This window comes from Lonchura striata, chromosome 5 (genome assembly GCF_046129695.1).
Source record: "Lonchura striata isolate bLonStr1 chromosome 5, bLonStr1.mat, whole genome shotgun sequence".
Classification (NCBI taxonomy): domain Eukaryota; kingdom Metazoa; phylum Chordata; class Aves; order Passeriformes; family Estrildidae; genus Lonchura; species Lonchura striata.
Genome location: NC_134607.1, coordinates 54225011 through 54247026, shown reverse-complemented (window position 1 = coordinate 54247026; position 22016 = coordinate 54225011). Strand labels below are relative to the sequence as shown.

Below are 22016 nucleotides of genomic sequence, written 5' to 3'. Positions count from 1 at the left end.
TATATTTATACACTATATGGTCCATATAATACTTTATCTGTTCTGATATCCAGAAATACTTGATGAGTTGAGTTGGCCTCCGCAACAACCAGAGTGTTCTTCACATAGTTTTAAGTTTGCACTTTATTTTATTTTCTCTGTGGTATCACCTGCTCCCAGTCATGTGATGAAAAGGAGCACAGCCTGTCCTCCCCTTCAACTTAGCAAACCGCTGAGAAGTAAAATATCTGAAGCAGTCCATCTGTCACCAGCCCAAGTGCCTGTACAGCACACTGCAACCCTCAGCAGAGCCATCTCCCCAGGCTGCATTCACATGGTCCATTTAGTCTGCCATTAACAGTGGGTGCAGCTGAAAGTTGCAGAGCCACTTTAGAACACTCATGTTCTAACTTATGCAGCCAACTGGCGAGATGGAACAAGGAAACAATCTGATAGCAAAAAAAACCTAGGATGGATTTTTTTCCCTTAGCCAGGTTAGTTTGTCTAATCAGTCTCCTGAGCCACTGTACAGCATCACCCACAAATCCAAGTGCCAGCATAAGGAAGAGAATGGGAATAAACTGCAAAAGAGGAGTGAAGGCCAAACACCTCTTCTGCCAACAGCCCACACTTCAGGCAGACAAAGCACAGTCCCAAAACCAGCTCATCAGAATGACAAGTGAACAGTGGCTTTGACAGAGCTGTGTATTTATAACTGGCTTTATTTCATGCATATGTAAAAAAAAATAATACTACATCTTTAGTTCACCTGATATTCAGAGAGAAAATCCTACTAATGGAGCATTACTGACAGTACTGTTGAAGGTGTGTGAATGCTGGTTTTCAGCTTCTTTTTCCTCATGTGTGTTTGAGACATTATTTTTTAGAATACAGCATTACAAGTCTGATACTTGACAAAAATCACATTATTTTGAAAGTCCTCAAGTTTTCAGGTTTTTGAATGAAAGTGACTTAAAGTTCTCATCACAACAAGAAACTTCTGAGGTTAGATTCCCTGAGGTTTTAATTTGTTTTTTTGTTTTTAGAACAGTTTATTTAGGTGAAAAAAACATTTGTGAAAACATGTGACTTAGTGTTTTGATAAAAGCTCAATACTTTAAACACACGGTTTATGAAGGTTCAGATAAGGATTTGAACATTCATGATGCTCCAATATTCTAAGAAATACCATATCTTAGACATGATTTACTATTGTAGGCATGTAGAGAACACATCAGCTAAAGGCTGCTCTGTATACAGTGTATCATGCTGGGAAATGGTGGTGCTTCTTCCTAGAATCTCTTTCAAATCTTACAGAAATCTGTGGATCAGAACATTACATCCTCTGTGCCCCTCAGCACCAAGCAGCATCTTAGTTTGATGCCTAAATAAGCAGTGAGAGTTGTCTTTCTGAACCTGACCTTGGAACACATGAAGATGTTGCCTGCTACTTCCCTTTTGTGCCACATCCCTCGTAAGCAGACTCCACCATTCCCACCTCCTCCCCACACAGGCCCGACCCAGTGCCACGTGGCTGCCAGCTCTGCTGGGTGCTGGTGCTTCCTTCACTCTTAGGATGGCACGCTCCTTGGAAACCACCACCCCACTATTTTCAGGACTCAATCCTCACATTAGCTTCTTCCACTACAGCAAGAAGACAAAGAGCACAGAATGTGTCTCTTCAAACTCTGGGAAGGGTAACTCCATTCCTGTGCATATTTTGCTCCACTGATGGGAAGATTGCTTGAACAAGGACTGGTTGTGACATGAGAGTAGCCTGTTACACATTCAAAATCTTTGCTCTGACCTTGTGGGTTCAGTATTTTACACAGATATAAATTTCTGAATTTGAACATGAGGTTTTGATGCTCTTTGTGTTCAACCCCAGTTTGTTCTCTTCTCAAATATAGATTAGTATAGATTCTGTAATTTGATGCAGACAGGTGAACCAAAGAAAGCCTCATTTTGTAAACTTGGTATTATTATCCATCTTGCACAAAAGAGAATCTGAAATTGTGAAAGAACACATACACAATTTAAATGGTATTGTCCAGTCTGGGACTTCTACTGGGCTGAACTGAAGTGATACGCAGAATAAATAAATAGACTCCACAACTTGGGGTAGTTATGAAGTGGGTATGCATTGCCAGCAGCCGGCACAAGTGAGATCGCTCTCCAAGACTTGTGCCCTGAGCCTCAGTCTGACCCACACCTTTATTCCCAAGGGTGTTCCATATGCATATACATTACACAACTTTCCCATACATATTCAACCCCTGGCCCTGCCTGTCCTCGCCTCTCATGCTAAAGAGGTCCATGTCCTTCTAGGCATGCGTGGTTTGCTGTGGTGGTCCTGTGGGGGTCTCTGGTGGTTTCTTGGGGCTGAAGATCGTGGTGTTCCTCATGGTTGTACTTTTGAACTCTTCCTCTCTGCGCGTGCGCTTTCGGTCCTTTGGTACTTAGCCGAGTACCATCTGTCAGTCTCAGTAGGCTTAGGGGCAGAGGATCCTCTTTATCTGGGTTCTTTGTATTTTCAGTCCTTTCTGGTATTGTTCTTTATATAAGAAGCTTCAGCAATTTGCATTTTTTTATGCCCTTTTGTACCTTGGCAGAGGTTTTTTAAGTAAAAGGTTAAAATTCAACACATAACTCTACAAGCTAGAATATAAATACTTAATTAATTTTGTTAACTTAAGTGAACTCCAAAAATCTCTGTTTCAGAACAATCCCAAATTTAAAAGTCTGGAGTTACAGTAATGATCAGATCATCTAGATCTAGAATAAAACATTAGATTATACAGTGATACAACCATCGTGACACACAGCCAGCTATTCTTTAACATGCATTTCTACTAGTACTGAAATAACTGATGAATAGCAATATTAAGTAAATAATATGGACAGATCTGGTTGTAGGAATGGCAGAAGACTCATGAATGAACTAAAATCATGTCTCAAGTGAGAAAATATTTATTTCCTAATTAAACATTTTTAAAATGGAGATTTTATGCCAATGAAATTAATTCAGTATTGCACAATTCTACATGTACATAATTCTGACATAAAGCCTTGTATTTCAAACACTGCAAATGCAAAGCCCTTAAAAAATCTAAGTCTGTTATTGTGTGTGTCAAAATCATGTATTTGTGCAGTCTGAGTAACTTTCTTCTAAATACACAGAATTAAAACGTAAAATAACAAAAGTCACCTACAACTCCTCTACCAGAACTGCTCTGACACAGTAAGGATCACTTTCTGGGTTTTCAACAGTGGTCTGAGTGAAACTGAAGGAAGGAGCATCTCACACATGAGGAAAGGCTGAGAGAGCTGAGACTGGTGAGCCTGGAGAAACCTCAGGGTGGGTCTCATATCCAAAGAAAGAGTGCAAAGAGGAGAGAAAAATGGGCACTTTTCAGTGGTGCCCAGTAACAGGACCAGAAGCAATGGGCACAAGCTGAAACACATGAGGTTCCCTTCGAACACCAAGAAATATTTTTGGTGTGAGCGACTGAGTATTGGCACTTGTTGCTCAGAGAGATTGTGAGATCTCTATCTATCCTTGAAAATGACCATCTGACCCTGGCTCTGGACCACTGATTCTACATGACCCTGCTTAAGCAAGTGGTAGACCAGATGACCTCCAGAGGTCCCTTTCAAACATTCTGTGGTTCTGTGAGCACAGCTTGAATATGTATCCAAAGGCAAAGAAAAACAGCAAGCTTGCACAAACTCATTAAAATAGGACAAATTACACAGCTGAAAACAGAACTTGGAAGCTGAAAATGCAGTATTTGGATCACCTTCATCCCAGTGTTCTGAAAGAATGGGCACAAGAGATGAAAGATGCAGCAGAAAGGATTTTTAATAAATCTATAAACTCAAAAGCAGAAAAAAATCCAAGCATAGCGCCTATATTTGAAAGGGTGAAAAGCAATCAAGAATATGTCAGGTCTGTGAATTTGATCAAAAGCATGCTACTGAGAATAATTCTTTCTTGCAAAATTCAAAGTCAAATAAGAAAACAAATGATCATCAAAGAAGATAACACATTGGTTCACCAGAGGTAGATTGTACCAAACTTACTTGACATCTTTCTTTGATAAGACAGCTAATTTTTACAGATAAAGGAAGTGCAGGAAGTTTATGTCAATTTTTTACACTATGCTTTACAGTTATGGACTTTTGATACCATATCAGTTAGGATAAAAAAGATGGGAAAGGAACCAAGTATGTTGATGGCAGAGATAACAGTGATCTACACTGAATGGAAAGCCATTGGATCAGAAGGTTACTAATGGAATTCATAAAGAATGAGTCTTCGGTCAAAGCTTTTGCATTTTTAAAAGCTTTGATACTTGCCATATTAAAACTTATATCAAAAACCTTGCTAATGACATTTCCCGATAAGACCAAGTAGCATCATATATGCAGAAAAGGATTGAAACATAATAGAAAAAGAAGTGGAAGACCTTTAGTGGCTATTGATAATAGCATGCAATTTAACAACAGACAACAGCAAGACCTTACACAGATGGACTAATAAAAACAAACTCCCAGTGATGTGGAAGCATATACGAGCAGTTACCCTATCATATTATATCCAAGTCAAACTCTACTCCCAGGCAACCACCACCAGGATAAGAGGGCATAGCCTCAAGCTGCACCAGGGGAGGCTCAGGCTGGACATCAAGAGAAACTCCTTAACAGAAAGAGTACTTAAGCACTACTGCCCAGGTAGGTGGTGGAGTCACTATCCCCGGAGGTATTCAAGGAACAACTGGACCATAGTCCTAGTTAGAAAGATGGTGATTAGGCAAAGGTTGGACTTGATCTCAGAGGTCTTTTCCAGCCTAAATGTTTCTGTGATTCTGTAACTTGTAGAGACAGATAAGAACTATATAAGATAACGGAAAAATTAGCTGGTGTGCAAGTAGATATGAAGTGGCCATTAATAAATTTCCAGTCAGAAATTAGGTGGCAGCTATAAATCATCAAAGTTCTGACACAGTCCCTCCACCGGCATAATGATGCAGAAATTTAGCTAGTTTGAACAAGAAGCTTCTTTAATTTATATATTAAAAAAGTAAAAATAAAACAAGAAGGAGATCACATTGTCCACACGACAATCAAAAAACCTAACACAATTCCAGTCTCTCACAAATATACAAAACACTGAAAATTTGCAGAGGATTCCAAGATACACTGTAACTGCAGCATGATGGTCTCCCAGGTTTTGTATAAAAACTCATCTTAAGCAACTTGACATCAATTTGCTATTTCATGATCTCCCTTAATAAATTCAGCCAGCCACTACTAAAGAACACCATTTATTGTTCCTCCACTGTTTAGTACAATCTGCTCTACACTGCCATGCTTTTTAATTTGTTATGCTGCTGGATAGACAAGCCCAGGCTCAACATATCAGGGGCACCTCTCTGTTTCTTGAGTTCTGTTCCTCCCCACTGGGTTTGTAGTACTTTAATTAGAAGAGAAACTGCTTGTAAAAAAAGCAAGAACTGAAGTGCTGGGACTATTGAGTCAGTGAATAAAAATTGCTGGCTACTGCAGGAATTAATTTATAAATTGGATAGAATATGGCAGCATTTAATGGACAGAGTAACTGCCCATCATTCACTATTGTTCAATCATGATGAGCTGCAGTGGCATTTGAACTTGATGGAAAACACTGCTTTCCCAGAGCAGAAATGCAGTGTTTGTGCTTTTTTGCCTTCAAACATTAATTAATGTAAAAGATACTTGGATAGTGAGAAAAATTATTGGTTCTTGGAAGCTCAGAAATATTTTTCAGTAAGCCATCATCTGTTTGATGCTGCAAAATTTTTAATGTGGACACCTTTTATTGATGTCTTCAGGGCCAGCTGGACAGAGCTATGACCCAAAAAGACACACAAAACATAACCTGGGCATAACCATCATATGGAACACATGAAGTATACAAAATTTGCTTCCTTCTCCTAGCCATCCTTTTGGGTATGAGGCACATGAAAGACCACTTCTTTCCTGATTACACATTTGTTACCACATCACCCCCCTTATAACATCCATTGGTATCTTACTGAAGGGAGCTCCAAATGCACAGAGAAAGCAGCTGTTCACAGCAACTGAGGTCTAAATGCTGAAAGCCTTCTTGTGACAGTGTTTGCTGAAGAACATGGGAAGTGACCTACTGAGGTGCAGAAAAAATGTAGTTGCTTACTAGAAATGGCAAATAATAAAGGGGGAGAGTTTGGAGCCCAAGAAAACAAAAGTTAAAAATACAAGTATGTTGTAGCATTAACTAACCCAATACTGTTTGGCTCCTTGCCAATTTCCATCTCTGGCTCATGTGTGTGAAGTATGCTCACAATCCTCTGTGGAGCCTTCATTTTAGAATAGCATGAACTCTGCTGAGTACTCCTGAAGATAATTTTGGTGTATATTTCACAGTACCCATTTTTATGAGTTGGAAGCCCACCCAGTTTTGTAATCCAACCAATCAGCCAACCCAAACAGCCTGTATTTGTCCTACCGTTGCTTTTCTGATTTTATTATGATGTACCACAATATATGACAGATCTGCTACTGTGTCACTCAGTGTAAGTGTGTATGGATATACACACACACACTTGTGTAAATGTAATGGAAGTTCTTTCCTAAAACACAAGGATAATAATGAAGAGTATATGCAATGAGATCTTTTACTCTCTATGCAGCAGAAATTTTTCAATCAAAATGGCAATTGCTGCCTGAACTGAAGAACTGTGAAACTGTAAAACAAGTAGCACTTTTACTGAAGATAGAAATGCAGAGGGCAGGCATTAAACTTGTGAAATAAATTTTCATCATAGATTTATAGTATGAAAGGAAGCAATTTAACATATCAGCAACACAAACAATAAATCTAATTGTTAGGATCTAAGGTTGGTTGTGGATGAACACAAAACTTTGTGGTATGGACCAAAGACTAGACATACTACTTACACAGCTGAGAAAAAATAATTGCTCATGTAAGGATTGTTTTGCATCCTGGCTGAAGAAGCCTTATTGCTATTATAATAATTATTGATTTTTAAAGACAGCATTTCTCTATAACCACTTTGTACACCTGCAACACCAGGTCCGCTCTCCATTAAGATACAATTACACTTACCTGCTGCAAACAGACTCAATTTTGCTATCAAACCACAACAGCTGATATATTTAGGCACTGTTATTTCAATTAGGCCAAGATGATATTGTAGCTCTAACAAAATGTGATATAACGAGACAAGGTTTATGCAAATGCAGCAATAACACAAATACTACAGAGATAAAGCGGTTTCAGTGCCCGTTGCACAGTTGCGTGCGTGCTGAAAGACACCTTTTACGTGAGCGACACGGACTCAGTAGCAGAATTTCTCAGCGTTTACTGCCTGTGCGCTGACCCCGCTCAGCCCGGCTGACCGGGCGCGCTCCGCGGGGCGGCTCCCGGGGAGCCCCGGCGTCTCGGGCCCGCGACACCTCCCACCGCGGCCGCCCGACAGCGGGGCCGGGCGGCGCGGCCCCGCCGCACAAAGGACCGCCCGGCCCCGCCGCGCCGTCCCGCCCTCGGCCTGCGCGGAGGGCGCGGCGCTGGCCGCGGGCTGCTCCGGGGCGCGGGACACGCCGAGCACCGCCCCGGCCCGCCGCTCCCGCCCGGCGCTGCCTGCCCGCGGCAGGCGCTGCCCTGGGCCGGGCCCCGCGCCCGCCTCGCTCCCCGCGCCCACCCGACCCGCCCGGCGCACGCCGCCCCCGGGGGCCGGGGCGCAACGAGGGGCGAAGACACCCGGGCCCAGCCCGCGCCGGGTCGCCCCGCGCCCACCTCAAACACCACTTCTTCGTCGAACTCCGGTGTCATCCTTGCCCGCCATGCCACCCCCTCCTCGCGGGCACGCTGGGAAACCGAGTCCGCCGTGCCGCCGGCCGCCTAGCCCCGCCCCGCTGGGCGCTGCCTGGCGCCGGGGAGGACTACAGCTCCCAGAAAGCATAGCGAGCGCCCGCTTTCGGGCGCCCTGTGGGCGGTGCTGATGGGGAGGGGGCGAGGCAGGGAGGGGCGAAGGCGCGGCAGGGGTGGCCGGTAGGGGGCGCCGGAGGGCGGCGTGTGGAGGCGCTCGGTGTGCCGCGGCCGCGGGGTGGGATGCGGCGGTGGCGGGCGGGGGGAGCTGCTCCTGCTCCGGCTGCTCCTCCGGCTGGGTGGCGGCGCGGGGGAACAATGGGCACCTTCTCCTCGGCCCTCAGAGGGGCCGTGGCGTAAGGGACGAGGGGAAGCGCGGCTCCGCGCCTGGGGAGCGCCATGAGCTCCGCCGGTGAGTGCCGGGGAAACTTTGGGGAGCGGCGGTTTCCGCCCAGCCGGCGGCAGGCGGCGAGTCCGCGTGCCCCCGCGGCCGGGCAGCCTCGCCTCGCTCGCCCCCCGGGGATGAGGGGCTCCTGCCGCCGGACGGGGGCCGAGCCGCCGGCGCGCTCCCTGTCCCGGCAGCGCCGCGCGCTCGCTCCGGGCTCCGGGGGCGGCGCGGGGAGGCGGCCGGGAGCGGTCGGAGCGGTGGGGAGCGCACCCGGCTCGGGGCACAGCCCCTCCCGGGCACAGCCGCTCCCGGGCTCCGCTGCGGGCTCCCCGCGGCCTCGGCACGTTTGGCCGCGGGGCCGTGCGGGCGCGTCCTGCCCGGGGCTGGGGCTGCGCGGGCTCAGCCGGGCTCTCCGCTGGCCGCCCCGCGTGTCCCGAGCGGGTCCGAGCCCGGGCTGAGCTCAGGCGGGGGAAGCGTGCCGGGAGCCGGGCTCTGGCCGGAGAGCCAGCACCGGGGCTGGGGCTGTCGCTCCGTCTGACTCCGCGGAGCTGCCAGAGTTGTCAGCTGCGGCTTCGCCTCGGGGATGTACCTGCCTTGGCCGGGATCTTGCGCGCAGGAGCCCCACGGGGGTGCTGGGAAGCGTTCGCTTCTGGCCTTTCCAGCTGCGGGCTGGAACTGACCTACTTCAGCGCTTTCCTTACCCTACCTCCCCCTTTTCTTGACCGCTGCCACTTTAATGACTAAAAGAGCTCCAGGGCAAATTCTTGGTTCTCGTGTTTAAGGGAATTGCTCCTATTTATATTTGCTTGCCCGGTGGTGTGCTGACTTAGCACTTTTGTTCAGACATCTGTTAGATTAGTAGATTCCTTTCTTATCTGCCTAAAGACGAGAGCAGGAGTCGTTTCTGCACTGAAAACATGTCGTGTAAATTATGATATATTGGTTGGAAACACAGCTAATTGTAGAGTTAAACGGGAAGCAGCAAAGTGCTTCCTGTAAGGATTGGGGTAGTCGGTGTTCTAAAGAAAAAGCAATACGCAGTTATGAAGCAAAAATACCAACCCCGTTTTCAGTGTTTGCCACTCAAGTATGTCAACTTGTCATTGACTCCCGCGTTAATTAAGTTATCCGAGCTCTCACAGCTAATCAGAATTTACTGGAAAATGAAAAGCAATTTAATGTATCTTTCTGCTTCATTTAGAACATTTCCATTCTTAATATGTTTGATTGAACTGATTTTGTTTAGATTTTTGAAAAGCTTGTTATCTCTGCTTAACCAGCTGCATTGTATGTTAATGGTTTTAGTAGTGCCGCTGATTGTGCAGTTCGGCCCTGATCTTTTAAGAGTTAAACAGCTGTGCACATAAGTGTTAGGGGGTGCTCAAGAGCTGGCCTGTTAAAATTTGATACAGTACTAAGTTTCAGAAAGTTGGGTAGATTTTCAGTACTAAACAGTGATTTCAGGACTTTCAGATCTTAGGTGCTGTAACTAAATCAGTTTTAAATGTACATTGTGGTGGTGTTTATGGGGAATGTGAGGACAAAGGGGTTCTGGTGAACAAAGTAAGCAAAAGAGAAGAAGGGATACTGAGGAATATAAGAAGAGCAAGTGGGACAGTTTCATGGCAAATCTAAATTTTAGCAAGTTTTTCAAGAGGGAGGCATAGAGAGTACTGGAACAGAAAGAGGGAAGATGAGGGGTATATAAGAGGAGATGAAGAGTATTTTGTGTGTGATGTATTATGTGAAGATAAAAAAAATACATGGGAAACAGGTGAAACAAGATTAGAGATTCATGATTCTGCTGACAGCATCATGACAGCTTTTGACATTTCAGTTAAGGAGTTCCTAGGCAGGGTGTGAAAAGGCTGAAGACAGCCAGAAGACAGTTCTGAAGGTTTCATATCCCTCTCTTGTTATTGCTGCTGAACTTAGTGCCTGTAATATACAGGCATTCTTTATATAGCTATTGCTCATATAAAAACTTAACAAACTCCTGTATTTGAATTTCAGTCTTGTGATCTACAGAATCTATTTCCTACGTGGAAATTATTTAATTGTGAATTCAGTTCTTACTCTGGTTCGTGCTATGTAAGCCAGTTTTCTGACCACAGGTTGGTAATACAGCATTTCTTTAAAAATGTTATTGTCTCTGGAGGCTTCAGGTGGAACTTGAAATGCTAGAAATATTTCCTTCTGTTTGACTTGAAGGGCCTAAGTGTCTCTCCTGGGTCTTCTTTTAATGTACCTTTAGGACAAAGCAACATGGTACACCATCATCTGTATTGCTTTGATTTTTTTAAAGTAGCATTTGCAGGTGTGTGCTCGATATGCAGGGCTTTCTCTAAGAGAGATACTGTGCTACTTGAGGGGACTGTGGTATGGGGAGAAACCCCAAACATGGCTTCTCCCCAAGGACAGAAGTTCCAAAATGTCAGAGATTGATAACCCAGCCTTACCCTTGCTCCCGTTTACCTTCTGTCTTTCTAACTAATGCAGTGTGCATTCAGTGTCTTGCTGTGTGTCTTTTCTATATCCTCTCCAGAATTGTTTCAGTTACATCTCAGTCCTGAACTGAACATAATTCTGCTATGGAGTTCTGCCACAGCTGTTGCTTGCATGTTTTAAAATGTATATGTAAGTCTAGAATTGTTGCAGCTAAGGAACTATAGCACTTCCTAAAAATACTTCTATATAATTTGAAGATTATCGTATTGTAGTGATCAACCCATATGTTGGTTTCAATCTTCACTTACAGTTATACTCTTGCCACTGCTTTCTCCTGCACTGCACAAGATATATTTATATATACACACTGTATATATGATGCCAATGAATGTCCGTTTACTCATTTTCTGCCTGAAAGTATTATGCTGGCTTCAAGTATGTGCTTTGCCTTTAAAAGGAAAAAAACAAAAGCTCAGAGTTATGAGTTTGACATTTATTATTTCTTGCTGAAGAAACAGTCCTTATATGTGAATCTATAGAGCTTATTTAATGTGGGCAGAATGTATAGCTTAGGCTTGAAATTGGATTTGACAACAACAATGAGAAAAATGTATTTTATTGTCAGAAATGTAGTTCAAATGGAAAAAACATAGCAGGAACAGAATAAACAAAATCAACATGACTTTTCCAATCAAACTTCATTGCTTTCAAGGTTTGAAAAAAAATGAAGCCTGCAGCGTTTAATGTCCCTTTAACCCTCAAATGTGTCAAGTCTCATTAGAGTTACTCAGCTCTGCCTCTGCATGTGATCTTAAAAGGTTGTTTATTCATTTCTTGTCCTTGCTCTGAAGTTATCCCTAACTTTCCTGTTTTATTTCAGTAAGTCAGTGAACAACCTAATATTTTGAAATTGATGTTTTCCTTTTGTAGTTTAATTAGGATGTTTTCTAAAACTAGTGGCTTAGAAACCACAGTTTTCCCCTGTACTTTAAAAACTACGTGTTTTATCTTCTGGGTTGTTATGACTCATTCCTTTTTTTTTTCTTATGAGCATTGTGGCACCTGAGAAAATCAGAGCCTCTCCATAATGAGAAAATAAATAAACATTTGTAGGAAATAAATTAATGATCTCACAATACTTTTTTGAGGTGTTTACCTAATGAAAATTTCTTTTTGTAACTGAAAACAAAGTGATTGACCTGGAAAGCCTTGTAATGAGTCTTTAAAATTTAGGTTGCTAGAGAACAGGATTTTTAGAGTACTTATCTGTTTCTTTCTGCAGTGTATTGAGTGCAAGTGCAATAATCTCTCAGCATATCCCAAACATACAAGTAATTATCTTTCACCATACTTGTTCTTTAAAAGACAGATTGGCTTTCTTGTTTTAAGATTGTGAGTTGTAGTGTTTTGTGCCCAAAATAGTCTCAGGAACAGCAAATCGGCTGTTGAGCAAGCTCTTCCTTCATGTGAGAAAATACAGCACACTGATTTCTTGGTAGATACCCTCTAGGCATCACATTATTTTCATATATAGCCTACAGATGGGATTTGGTTTATCTGAGAATACGGTGTGCATATGTAAATAAGGTGCCACAAGAAAGCCAATGCATATGTTTGCTGTAGGCCAGCTGCTGCATGGTAACTGTTGAAGCCCTTTTCTTTTCCTAGTATGCGTGAAATAGATTTGTGAAGTAATATGTAAAATATATGTAACCTTGGAGGTGAAAATGAACAAACTGCCATATATATTGTGTGGTAAAATAAGAGTATTCATGGGACCAACTTCTAGAAAGTAGCTGAGTTGCTGTCAACATCTGATGCCACACTGATTTATTGTTTTATTTTCTTCCTACAGTTTTGTGGTTCAGAAGGGACATTGCTTTAGGGTAGTTTGCACGATCTTGCCTGGATGACTTGAGATAGTCCCATAGGGCATCCTGAATACCATGAGGGGAGCCTCTGTATGTGTGAGTGTGATAGTGCCTAGAACCATTTGTCCCCTTTTAATGGACAGATGCAAGTCAATGTGACTTGTTCCTAAATATGGAAGTTGTTAACATGATCTCAAAGGTATTGGCATAAAAATTACCTGGGAAAAACACTACTTTAACAACAGTAGGGTTTATTGCAGAAGGGGTAGTTCTATTTGAATTTTTTGCCTCAGTTTACCTTCACATACCATTGTTTCTCCTTGTTCCTATGTAGGGCAGGGAAAAGAACAAGAGGTAAAATTTTGGGAAGGATTTAAAGCTGTTTAATAATAATGCTTAAGATAGCAATATCTTACTGGCTTTTCTGTTTATTCTCATGATACTGCATAGGAGAAGACACACAAGTGTTTTTAAGTGAGATCCTCAGTTGTCAAATTCTATCATCCGATGAACAGCAATGGGCAGCACTTTAGGGTCAAAAGATTGAGAGCAGAAGTTGTTTCAGGGTGTTCTCATGCTTCTCTGAAACAAATCAAAGGAAGAACAGGAGTACTTACCAGTCAGGCAATAACAAGTGTTGGTCATGGAGGAGATCAGCAGGATGAGAGCAGGTGCTGCTTTTTCCTCGGCATGCTGAAGGACGTAATTCACCAGAGACATAAATGTCTGTTTTCTGTTCTGTGACCTGAAGTCAGGCAAAGGGCATGTGCATTGATCTGCATAGGTGGTGCTAATGGCAATTTGTTGTTAGAAAAAGAATGCCTTTTTAAATCTACTTTTCCTAAGGGGGTTAGGAATTGGTATTTTTAAGCACCTTTTTTTTTTTTTTCTTCAGCACTGAGCATGATATTGGCTGTTCCTACGTGAGCAGCAGATTTCCTGTTGGTGATGGCAGCATTGCTAGTCACTTTATTTATGGATTTCTTCCTTTGCATAGTCAAACAGGTTGGAGGATATCTCTTTGACAGTTTCTCTGGCTCCCAAACGTTTATGCAAATAACATTTTATATTTCTACTCAGATTTGCATTTATTACTGGAATCCCTCGATGCAGGGGTTCTCTTTGAGAAATGGGTTAATGTTGGAGGTGGGAGTGGGGAAAATCATAATGATTCTCTAATTTCCTGAGTACGACAGGCTAGAGAATCCAATGTCCAGTCCAAAGTTCCCTCTGAAAATTCTACACATGTCAGAAAATGAGTTTAGGTTGCATGTAAGTGCTTGTGGCTCCCCTACAATACTAGGTGAGATATTTCTGTAGTTAATGATCCTTTGGGTTTCATAAGAGTTTCAGAGCTTTTTTTATAGTTTGAACATGTCAAACCTCAGTGGTCAGCTATGGAATCTCATCAGGGTTTTGGTGTTTTATTTTTTTTTTTGTTTTTTGTTTTTTTTTTGGTTTTTTTTTTTTGGTTTTTTTTTATTTTTATTTGGGGCTTTTCTTGTGATTCAAGAGCCATCTGTTAACCCAAAACCTTTCACATGTGTGTAAGTATATATTCTATTGCCATCTTCGTTTTTAAATTCTTGGTTAAATTAACCAGGATGAGCTTCCTTGGGATTTGATGTATAATTTTTAGACCTTGGATGATTCTGTAGTTATTTCTGAGATTGCCGGAAGGTGACATTGCATTTCACGAACAGTCTGGTAGGTGTTATGTACAGCAATATTTTCAACTCCCTTCATCTTTTTGTACTTAACAGATTATTTATTGCTTAGCTTCAGACCTGCATGGAGCTCTCATAAAATAACTATGTACAATGATTTCCAAATTCTCTTCAATTTTTACTCTCCTAAGTATAATCAGCCATCTCTGTCCTTAGGTGAATAGTTAGTTCCATATGGCACCAGGAAAAAGCCCACTGTCCAAGCAACTAAGTACCTCATGCATTTGCTCTATAACATTTCCTTGATTATATTTATTGTTTTTTACCTTGCTTATGCTTGCCATTTAACAAAAGTCATTCCCATATGACTTCCAGTCATTCCTTACACCTTTATGTAACAGTTGCCTCCTACTTAGTTTTTTTTCTATTCTGGATGGGAAGTTGTCCCTTTTAGAGCACTGTTATGTAGAACTGTGTTTTTAATTCGACAGTGAATTGAACTAGTTTATATGCAACTGAACTTTAATTCTCAATTTCTAATGTCAATCTACTATACTTTCACCCTTGTCAGCTGCTGTAATTTTTTTCTAAGTAGATCATTGCTTGTATTCTTCAGAAATTTAAAGATATTTTGTTGAGGAAAACTACTGGTATGCATTCCCTTCTTGGAGTCTTTCCTCTCACATCACATTTATGTTTGAAAGAGCTCTTCATCACATTCCTTTCTGATGGAGCGGTTGACTGCAGATCTGTATTGATACCGAGACTGTAATGTGCCTGTTAATACATTGACCCATATCTACTCTAGATGTAATGTGCTATCAGTTTAAAGCAGACAGTGGTGGCTTTATTATCCCATACAATTTGCTGGTCTCTTCTGTCTGTCTGAATGGTTTTTAACATTGAAGTAATTTTAAAAATTCTAGTAGGCTTCAGAAATCACATTGAATTGCACTTATTACCAGAAGTGAATTTTCTGCTCTGTTCATTATCCAGGTTTCTGCCACTGGCTTACAAACTGGTCTGTATGCTTTGCTTTTCTTTACATTTTCATGGTTTAGTTTTAATAAAACCATAGAGGGTTTTGATAGCTTATATTCAGGTAATGATGTCACATCGTAACTTGTGTGCTCCCTAATAAATACTAATTAAAATCCCTGCAGAGTAATCTGGTTAGGTGGTATCCAAAATGTAAGGCACTCTCACTATAGAGAGATAAACTTATGAACTTCAGTTTGTGTGTGGGAAAAATAATCCACAGGATATTGCTTACCTAAGCAGAGTTTAATCTCCTGTATCTTTGTCAGTCTGTTTCTCTCACTTGGGCATCAGGAAGGGTTCCAAAGCAGCCTGTCTCTCTCCTGTTTCCAAGGAGCTTTAATAACTTTGTAAATATTACTGAAATGGCCCAGGTCTACTACTGTGTTTTGATCTGTGACAAACTGGGCATCCCTTCTTTATTTTTCTGCTGTGGAACACAGGCTCCTTTATTGTCATCACTTCATATTCCAATCAAATAAGCAGTTGACTTGTCTGAAAGTGAGTGTACAGCTCTCTTTTGCTGTTCAGGATCAGTAGTTACCCACCTAAAGAGTTAATTTTATTTTTTCATAGCAAAGTATTGATTCATCTCTCTGTGGGAAATCTGCCTTTAGATGGGATGCAGAAGGTGGGATAGCCTTGGCAGTAAGTGGCAGCTGGGTCACTGTTGCCAGTGGCTGTAGGGAGCCTTTGGAAATAAATTCTGGATTCCCTCTTGTAAAATTTCTTTAAAATTGCCTCTGCTGTCAGAGACTCTGCCATCAGAAGTTTATTTCTTCACTAATATAATGGCAGCAAGGGTGGCCATTCTAAGTGTAGGTAAAGGCAGTCTAAGTACCATTTAGTGATTAATGTCCTAGAAAAACATGGTTTTACTGTTTCTGGCTCTCTGCTTAGAGCAGTGGCTTGCTGTTTAGGAAATAGTTGCAACTGAGGGCACTGCCCTTTTAAATTTTTTTTTTTTTTACCTGTCTAGATTTCCTTCAAACAAACAAATCCCCACAAAACAAGCCTAAACTTTGAAACTTCATTCTAATCCAAGATAGCGATTAAGATACAGTGCATATCTATAGTAATAATGGTGGTAAAACACAACCAAACACCAAATCCACATTTCAAAGGGAACAATAAATCAATGGCCTACCTTATCTATTTGCATGTGAAACATTAACTAATGTGTTTTCTTGAGGGTGTTATTTAACATGTATATGACTTAATGAAAGTATACCTATATATTGGTCAAAACAAGGGTAGTAAATACAGAGGTAATACATAAACAGCACGAGAAACTTGTTTACTTTATAAATTTGCACATACCAAAAAACACTCAAAGGTCTTAAAAATCTGAAAATATTCCACCACATTGAAATGAATTGGACATAAATAATCTCCTGAAATATTAAAATGTTTCAGACATACTTTACAAAAAAGCAACCACAACATAAGCAAACAAAAAACCCCAAAACCACTCAAACAACAGGATCAAAACTCCACAATCTCAAAGTTCCTCATGAGCTCCTTTTTCTGAGTGCTGTACACTCCCTGAGGTTTGTCATCTTGTTGTGCCAAGTGGGTCATAATTCATAATAGTGGTGACTGTTTCTAGGTCAGACAAGTTGGGAAGAGTAATTTTGTACAAGGCACTGAAATAGTGTTTTACAATAGAAAGGTACCGCCTTACTACAAATCACTGTATTAACTTCATACCACAGACTAACTGAACTGTTGGTAGTGATGTGCCAGTTTTGCAACTGGTATAGTAATTCATCTCAGTATTGTTTGAGGAGGAGAGGAAGGAAACAAGGAATTTTAGGTTACACATTTCTCAAGGTGGTGGAGGAGGGGACTAAACCACCCTGGTCATTATTCTGGCTGTCCCATTGTCTTTGTGGTTTATTATATGTGTGGCACTTAACATACTTGCAATATTTTAAAATGGTATTACAGTTAAAGCTTCAGAACCTGCAGAATCTGCTCTGCTTTTCTTGGCATCAGACTTTAGCTTGTGAGGGAGTACATGTACTAATAGTATGTTAAACTGTTTGTTTATGAAAAGACTTTGAAAACTTCCCTACCACTCCTTGATGTTCCTATTAAAACAAAGGCAGCTAGTAAAGAAGTGGTATTAGGGAAGGAAGGCATGCTTTTAAGAGAAAAATGTATCCATACATACATTGAATTCTTATAGATCACAAATGTTAGAAAACTTTTAATACTACTGCCTTGCAGGTGAAGTGGTTCTGTGGACAGTGGTAACTAAAGTCCTTGTTTTCCATCCTTCCTAGAAATTAAGAAGCCACCAGTGGCCCCCAAACCAAAATTTGTCCTAGGACACAAGGCAGCGCCTCCACCTGTGGCACCGAAGCCTGATATTGTACTTTCTGGTGGGATACAAGCAGCAAGGAAAACCAAGCCAGCAATTGCACCGAAACCAAAGGTTCTCAAGAGCTCCTCCATCCCGGAAGTTAAACCTCCATCATCTACACGAAAAAGCACAAAAAGCTTTGAGGAGTACAGGGAAGATTCTTCTCAAACTCTAGACCATTTGAACTACAAAAATGAAGCCTCAGAAGGGAGTACTGGAAACACAGCATATATTCTACCTGTGTCACCTTGCAGATTTGGATGCCTTCATAAACTTGGAAATGGAGAGAACACTCGTAAAACGCAGATCATTCTCGAGCACTTTGATACCTTAGAAAACATCAAGCTTGATGAAAGAAATGCATTATCTCTGGGGGATGGTCACAATGAAAAATTGGCAAGTAGAAGTCAGGTGGTTTTGAAAGCCAGCATTTTGGAAGAGAAACTTAAGGATGTCCTAACTCATGGTGTGTTTCCTAACAGCAGTCCTGTGAGGCACAGGTATGCAGACAAATTTGACAAAGGGAATGGCAGCAGTTCCAAGAATGATGTTAAAATAGAGTTTATGGAACTTGTACAGTCTCCGTCATCTTCTGAGATAGTTCAAGGAAAGCAACAAAATACTGATGGTAAGATTATTGCTGATGAGTTTCAGATGTCTGAAATTTGTCCTAGTTTGATTGAAAATAATCACAGTTGTTCCCCATTGGACAAGGAAACTCTAGAGAATGAAAATTTAAGTAGCAATAGGATGTTTTCAGGTGAAGTAGGGATGAAAGCAGATTCTGATAAAGCCTTCCCTGAGATGTCTTCAGTCCCGAGCTACAAAGTGTTTCCTATCCCTAAGCCAAGAAAGCCACGTGCTGTGTGTCTAGTCCGTCAGGATGGCATAGACAGCACAGGAGAAGGAACAAAGGAACCATCTAATTTAGAGACAGATTCCTGCGGTGTTGTGGACCAAAGCTTAAAAAAGCCAGCAAGAATTAATGTCCTTGGTCAAAGTGTTTGTTATAATAATAATAATGCAGAAGTGTTTCATCCTGAAAAATGTGAGGTAACTCAAAGCAATGCAGAAAAAATGTCTCAGGTAAAGGAGCCTGCTGTGAAAGAGTCAGATTCACAAAATCTTTTGCCTCAGTTTTCACACAGAAGTCCTGATTTGGTGAGACGTGTTGAATCTTCTTTAAATACAGACCATAACTTCATGGCTGAGATAACAGATGACACCAGTATGCCAGATGCTGTGGACAAAAGGACTAACTTTGTCAGGTGTGATACCTTGTCCATGAGTTTGCCAAAGCAGCTCAAATTGGCAAGCAGTCAGTACTCGCTTGCTGCCAACAGCCTCCATGTTTCCCCACAAAACTTGGAAAATAAAGACGTTAAAATAAAGGATGAGAGTTCCCCAAAAGTTATTCCTAAGAAACCACAGAGACATGGCCTTCCAGCTGCTGGCCTGCTGAAAAAAGCTGCATCAGCAGAGCTTGTGGACAAAAGTTCTTACACTTCCAGTGAAGACAAATCGAACAGCCTTCTAGAAGGATCTCACTTTGCACATCCACGAGTCAAGGAGCAGGATGCACTTTTGTCTTATGACATACCTAAACGTTCTTCTGAAAAACCTGTCTGGAAGTTACCTCATCCTATTCTTCCGTTTTCAGGAAATTCTGAATCATTAAAATCTGCTACCAGTTTCAGCCACTTGACTGTTGTGACGAAGCCTAGGGCCAAGTCTCTCTCTGCTGTGGACATGGACAGGACAGACAAGCCCTGCAAAGACCATCACAAGAAAAATAGTTTGAAAAAGCTTCTGAACATGAAACTGTCGGTTTGCTTAAAGAAAAGTGACTTTCAAAAATTTCTGTCTAAAGGCAGCCAGTCAGTGGAGAGTGCTGTTGCCAGCATTTCCAATGGGAATGGGTATGGAAATAACAGCAGTAATATAGGGTCTGTAGGCTGTGAAAGGAAAGCTAAATCTGCCAAGGCGCATTCCATAGAAATAAGTAGTCCGGCATTACAGAAGAAGAGTCAGAGAAACAGAAGTCAGTCTGAGATGCCAAATAACCCAAGACTGGAGTCTTTAGATAGACGTGGACTTTTAGGAGAAAATTGGTCCCAAATGCCTTTGAATTATGTAACCAGCACTTGTGATCCGGAGTACGAGAATGTGCGTCACTATGAGGAAATACCTGAGTATGAGAACTTGCCTTTTGCTCTGGGTGCTAGGAGAAATCTCTGCTCTGAATGGCAGAACTCCAGCAGTGTGGAAGACCAGAGCCCTGACTTCTGTGAAGTTGAGGAGCCTTGTGAAGCTACAAGCAGGCGTTGGCGACTTGACAGGTAAAATAAAGAGAAAGGGGAAGTTAAACAGCTGCATTGTAACTCTGTTGGTTGTAAATGATAACTTGAGAGGCTGTACCTCTTCCATTAAATGCCAGCAGGACAGGTCTTCCTGTATATCTTTCTGTAGGCTTTTGTTGTTTTTAAAACTCCTTGCACTTGGCAGTGAGTCAAGAGGAAAAGCAAGCTAGTTATTTTCCTCAATAAAGATTTGAATAAAATATGCAGCCTGTATATTTCAAAGTCGCCAGCAAACTTTTTCACACTACTGAGAACATATGCATTATTGCAAGAATAAATGAATTAGCTTCTAGATAGTCACATTTAACTTCCTTTTTCAGTGAGAGTTGCTAACCTTTGTTTCATTTTGGATGTGTGTATGGTAAACACATGCTCCAAAGAATCTTTGTTCTCTTATATAGGAAGAGACAGACATTTTAAGGGGCATCCTATGTTGTTTGTTGGGAAGGGTGAAATCATATCATGGAAAATAAGATTTCTAGTTATGGGCTAGGTACTGGTACATTTATTCAAGTGGTTGTTCCTTAGTTTTGTTTTGGTATACTTTAATTTCCTGACATAGTGTATGCTTTTTGTGTAAGTCTAATCTTTGAGCATCTCTCAGGGATTTTGACCACGCTCTTGGTATTTCCTCAATTTGGTGTACCTAAGAAGGGTGAGGGCAAACTTGCATAAGGGCACATTTCATATGTTTATGTGACTCATTTTGGTTTGTGTTGTTTTGTTCTGAATACAGGTGAATGTCTGCTTTAGGAAGAGAATAGTTTTGCTGTATGAAGCATAGTAGATCTGAGATTGCAGTTGCTCCTGAAGTGAAATTCTGTAGTTTCCTTATTTGGCTAAATGTGTAATATTGATTGTTATTTCCTCTCCACACAAACCTTCCCCAGTACCAGTGGTGATATCAGGGTTTAAGTGGTCTCTCTGCCACATATACACTTGAAGCTGCTCCCTAAGTTGGATGTCCTTGGCTGTGCTTATGTTGTTTTTCTTTAAAAAGCACCCATAGAAAACAAGAACTAGACCCATTTTTGTGTTTATTTTAAATCAAATTAAATAGTCGGAAACTACCTTAGGAAACAAGTAATGCATGTAGTTACTTCAACAGAATTAAGAGAATAAGGAAATCGTTAGGGAAAAAAGGGGGCATAACAGTACAGGAGTCTCTTGACCTGGATCAGTGCTGCTGGGAGAGCAGGGATGACTATTCATTTTGGCTGTGCCTTGGGAGGTGTAAGGGTCCTTGCCCAGACAGGCCAGGCAGGCAGCTTCTCCAGTTTTCCCATCCAGTATTATCTCAAATCCTTTGAAGCTTCCTTATCAATGTTGTCTCACCCTTTCTGCATATTTCTCTAAGAGCTTTTTATCATTTCCTGGGCCAGGCTGTTAGAGAAACAGTGCTGCTGTTGTTATTGAAATAATTGCCTCTCACGTTTTCCCCAGCCCGTCAGAACCTGCACTCAGCTCTTTTTCATAGATTGTGGCACACAAATTCCTGTAATGCACTGCTAATGGGGATCTCAAAGCAAATTATGTTATGATTAAAACCAATGTACAAATGAGATTGTTCTTCTGAGAAATTCTGACCATACTTCTAGTCATAATAGTACATTTAGTGTATTAAGTCTGAATGCCAGTCTTGCCATTACCAGAAGAGTTCAATGGTGTCTTCAGCTAATGCTACATTTCTTTCTGGAGGAAGAAATAAAATTTTGATAATGTACTCAATGCTTTGGTGGTTATAGAGGAATTTCCTCACAATCCCATCTGGTGAAACAAGTATGCTTTAGTGCAGAATAGTAATAGCTTTTGATGCTTTTATCTGAACTTCATGTATAACATTTAATTCAGCTATGTTTTGTTTGCTTGAACCTTCCCACAGGGAATTACATGAAATTACAGCAAGTGGCTGGCCTGGGTAATTAATGGTAGGTAGCAGTTGTCAGGATTTAATTTCTGAGATATTTGATGTCAGCCTCCTTTCT

General features: G+C 41.5%; 2 protein-coding genes across 5 annotated transcripts in view; one reads left to right on the top strand and one right to left on the bottom strand.

The window, feature by feature from the left end:
* The window catches only part of VEZT (vezatin, adherens junctions transmembrane protein), a 59544-nt gene extending 51599 nt beyond the window's left edge, over nucleotides 1-7945 (bottom strand). For all 4 annotated transcript variants that reach the window (XM_021527969.3, XM_021527970.3, XM_021527971.3 and 1 more), the window contains exon 1: nucleotides 7820-7945. In XM_021527969.3, the coding sequence (XP_021383644.2) occupies nucleotides 7820-7855 (36 nt within the window). In that variant the 5' untranslated portion in view covers nucleotides 7856-7945. The remainder of the gene's footprint in view (nucleotides 1-7819) is intronic.
* Nucleotides 7946-8127: 182 nt separating this feature from the next.
* The window catches only part of FGD6 (FYVE, RhoGEF and PH domain containing 6), a 70965-nt gene continuing 57076 nt past the window's right edge, over nucleotides 8128-22016 (top strand). Inside the window, exons 1-2 of the mRNA XM_021527974.3 lie at nucleotides 8128-8303; nucleotides 17592-20010. Of these exons, the coding sequence (XP_021383649.2) occupies nucleotides 8291-8303; nucleotides 17592-20010 (2432 nt within the window). The 5' untranslated portion in view covers nucleotides 8128-8290. The remainder of the gene's footprint in view (nucleotides 8304-17591; nucleotides 20011-22016) is intronic.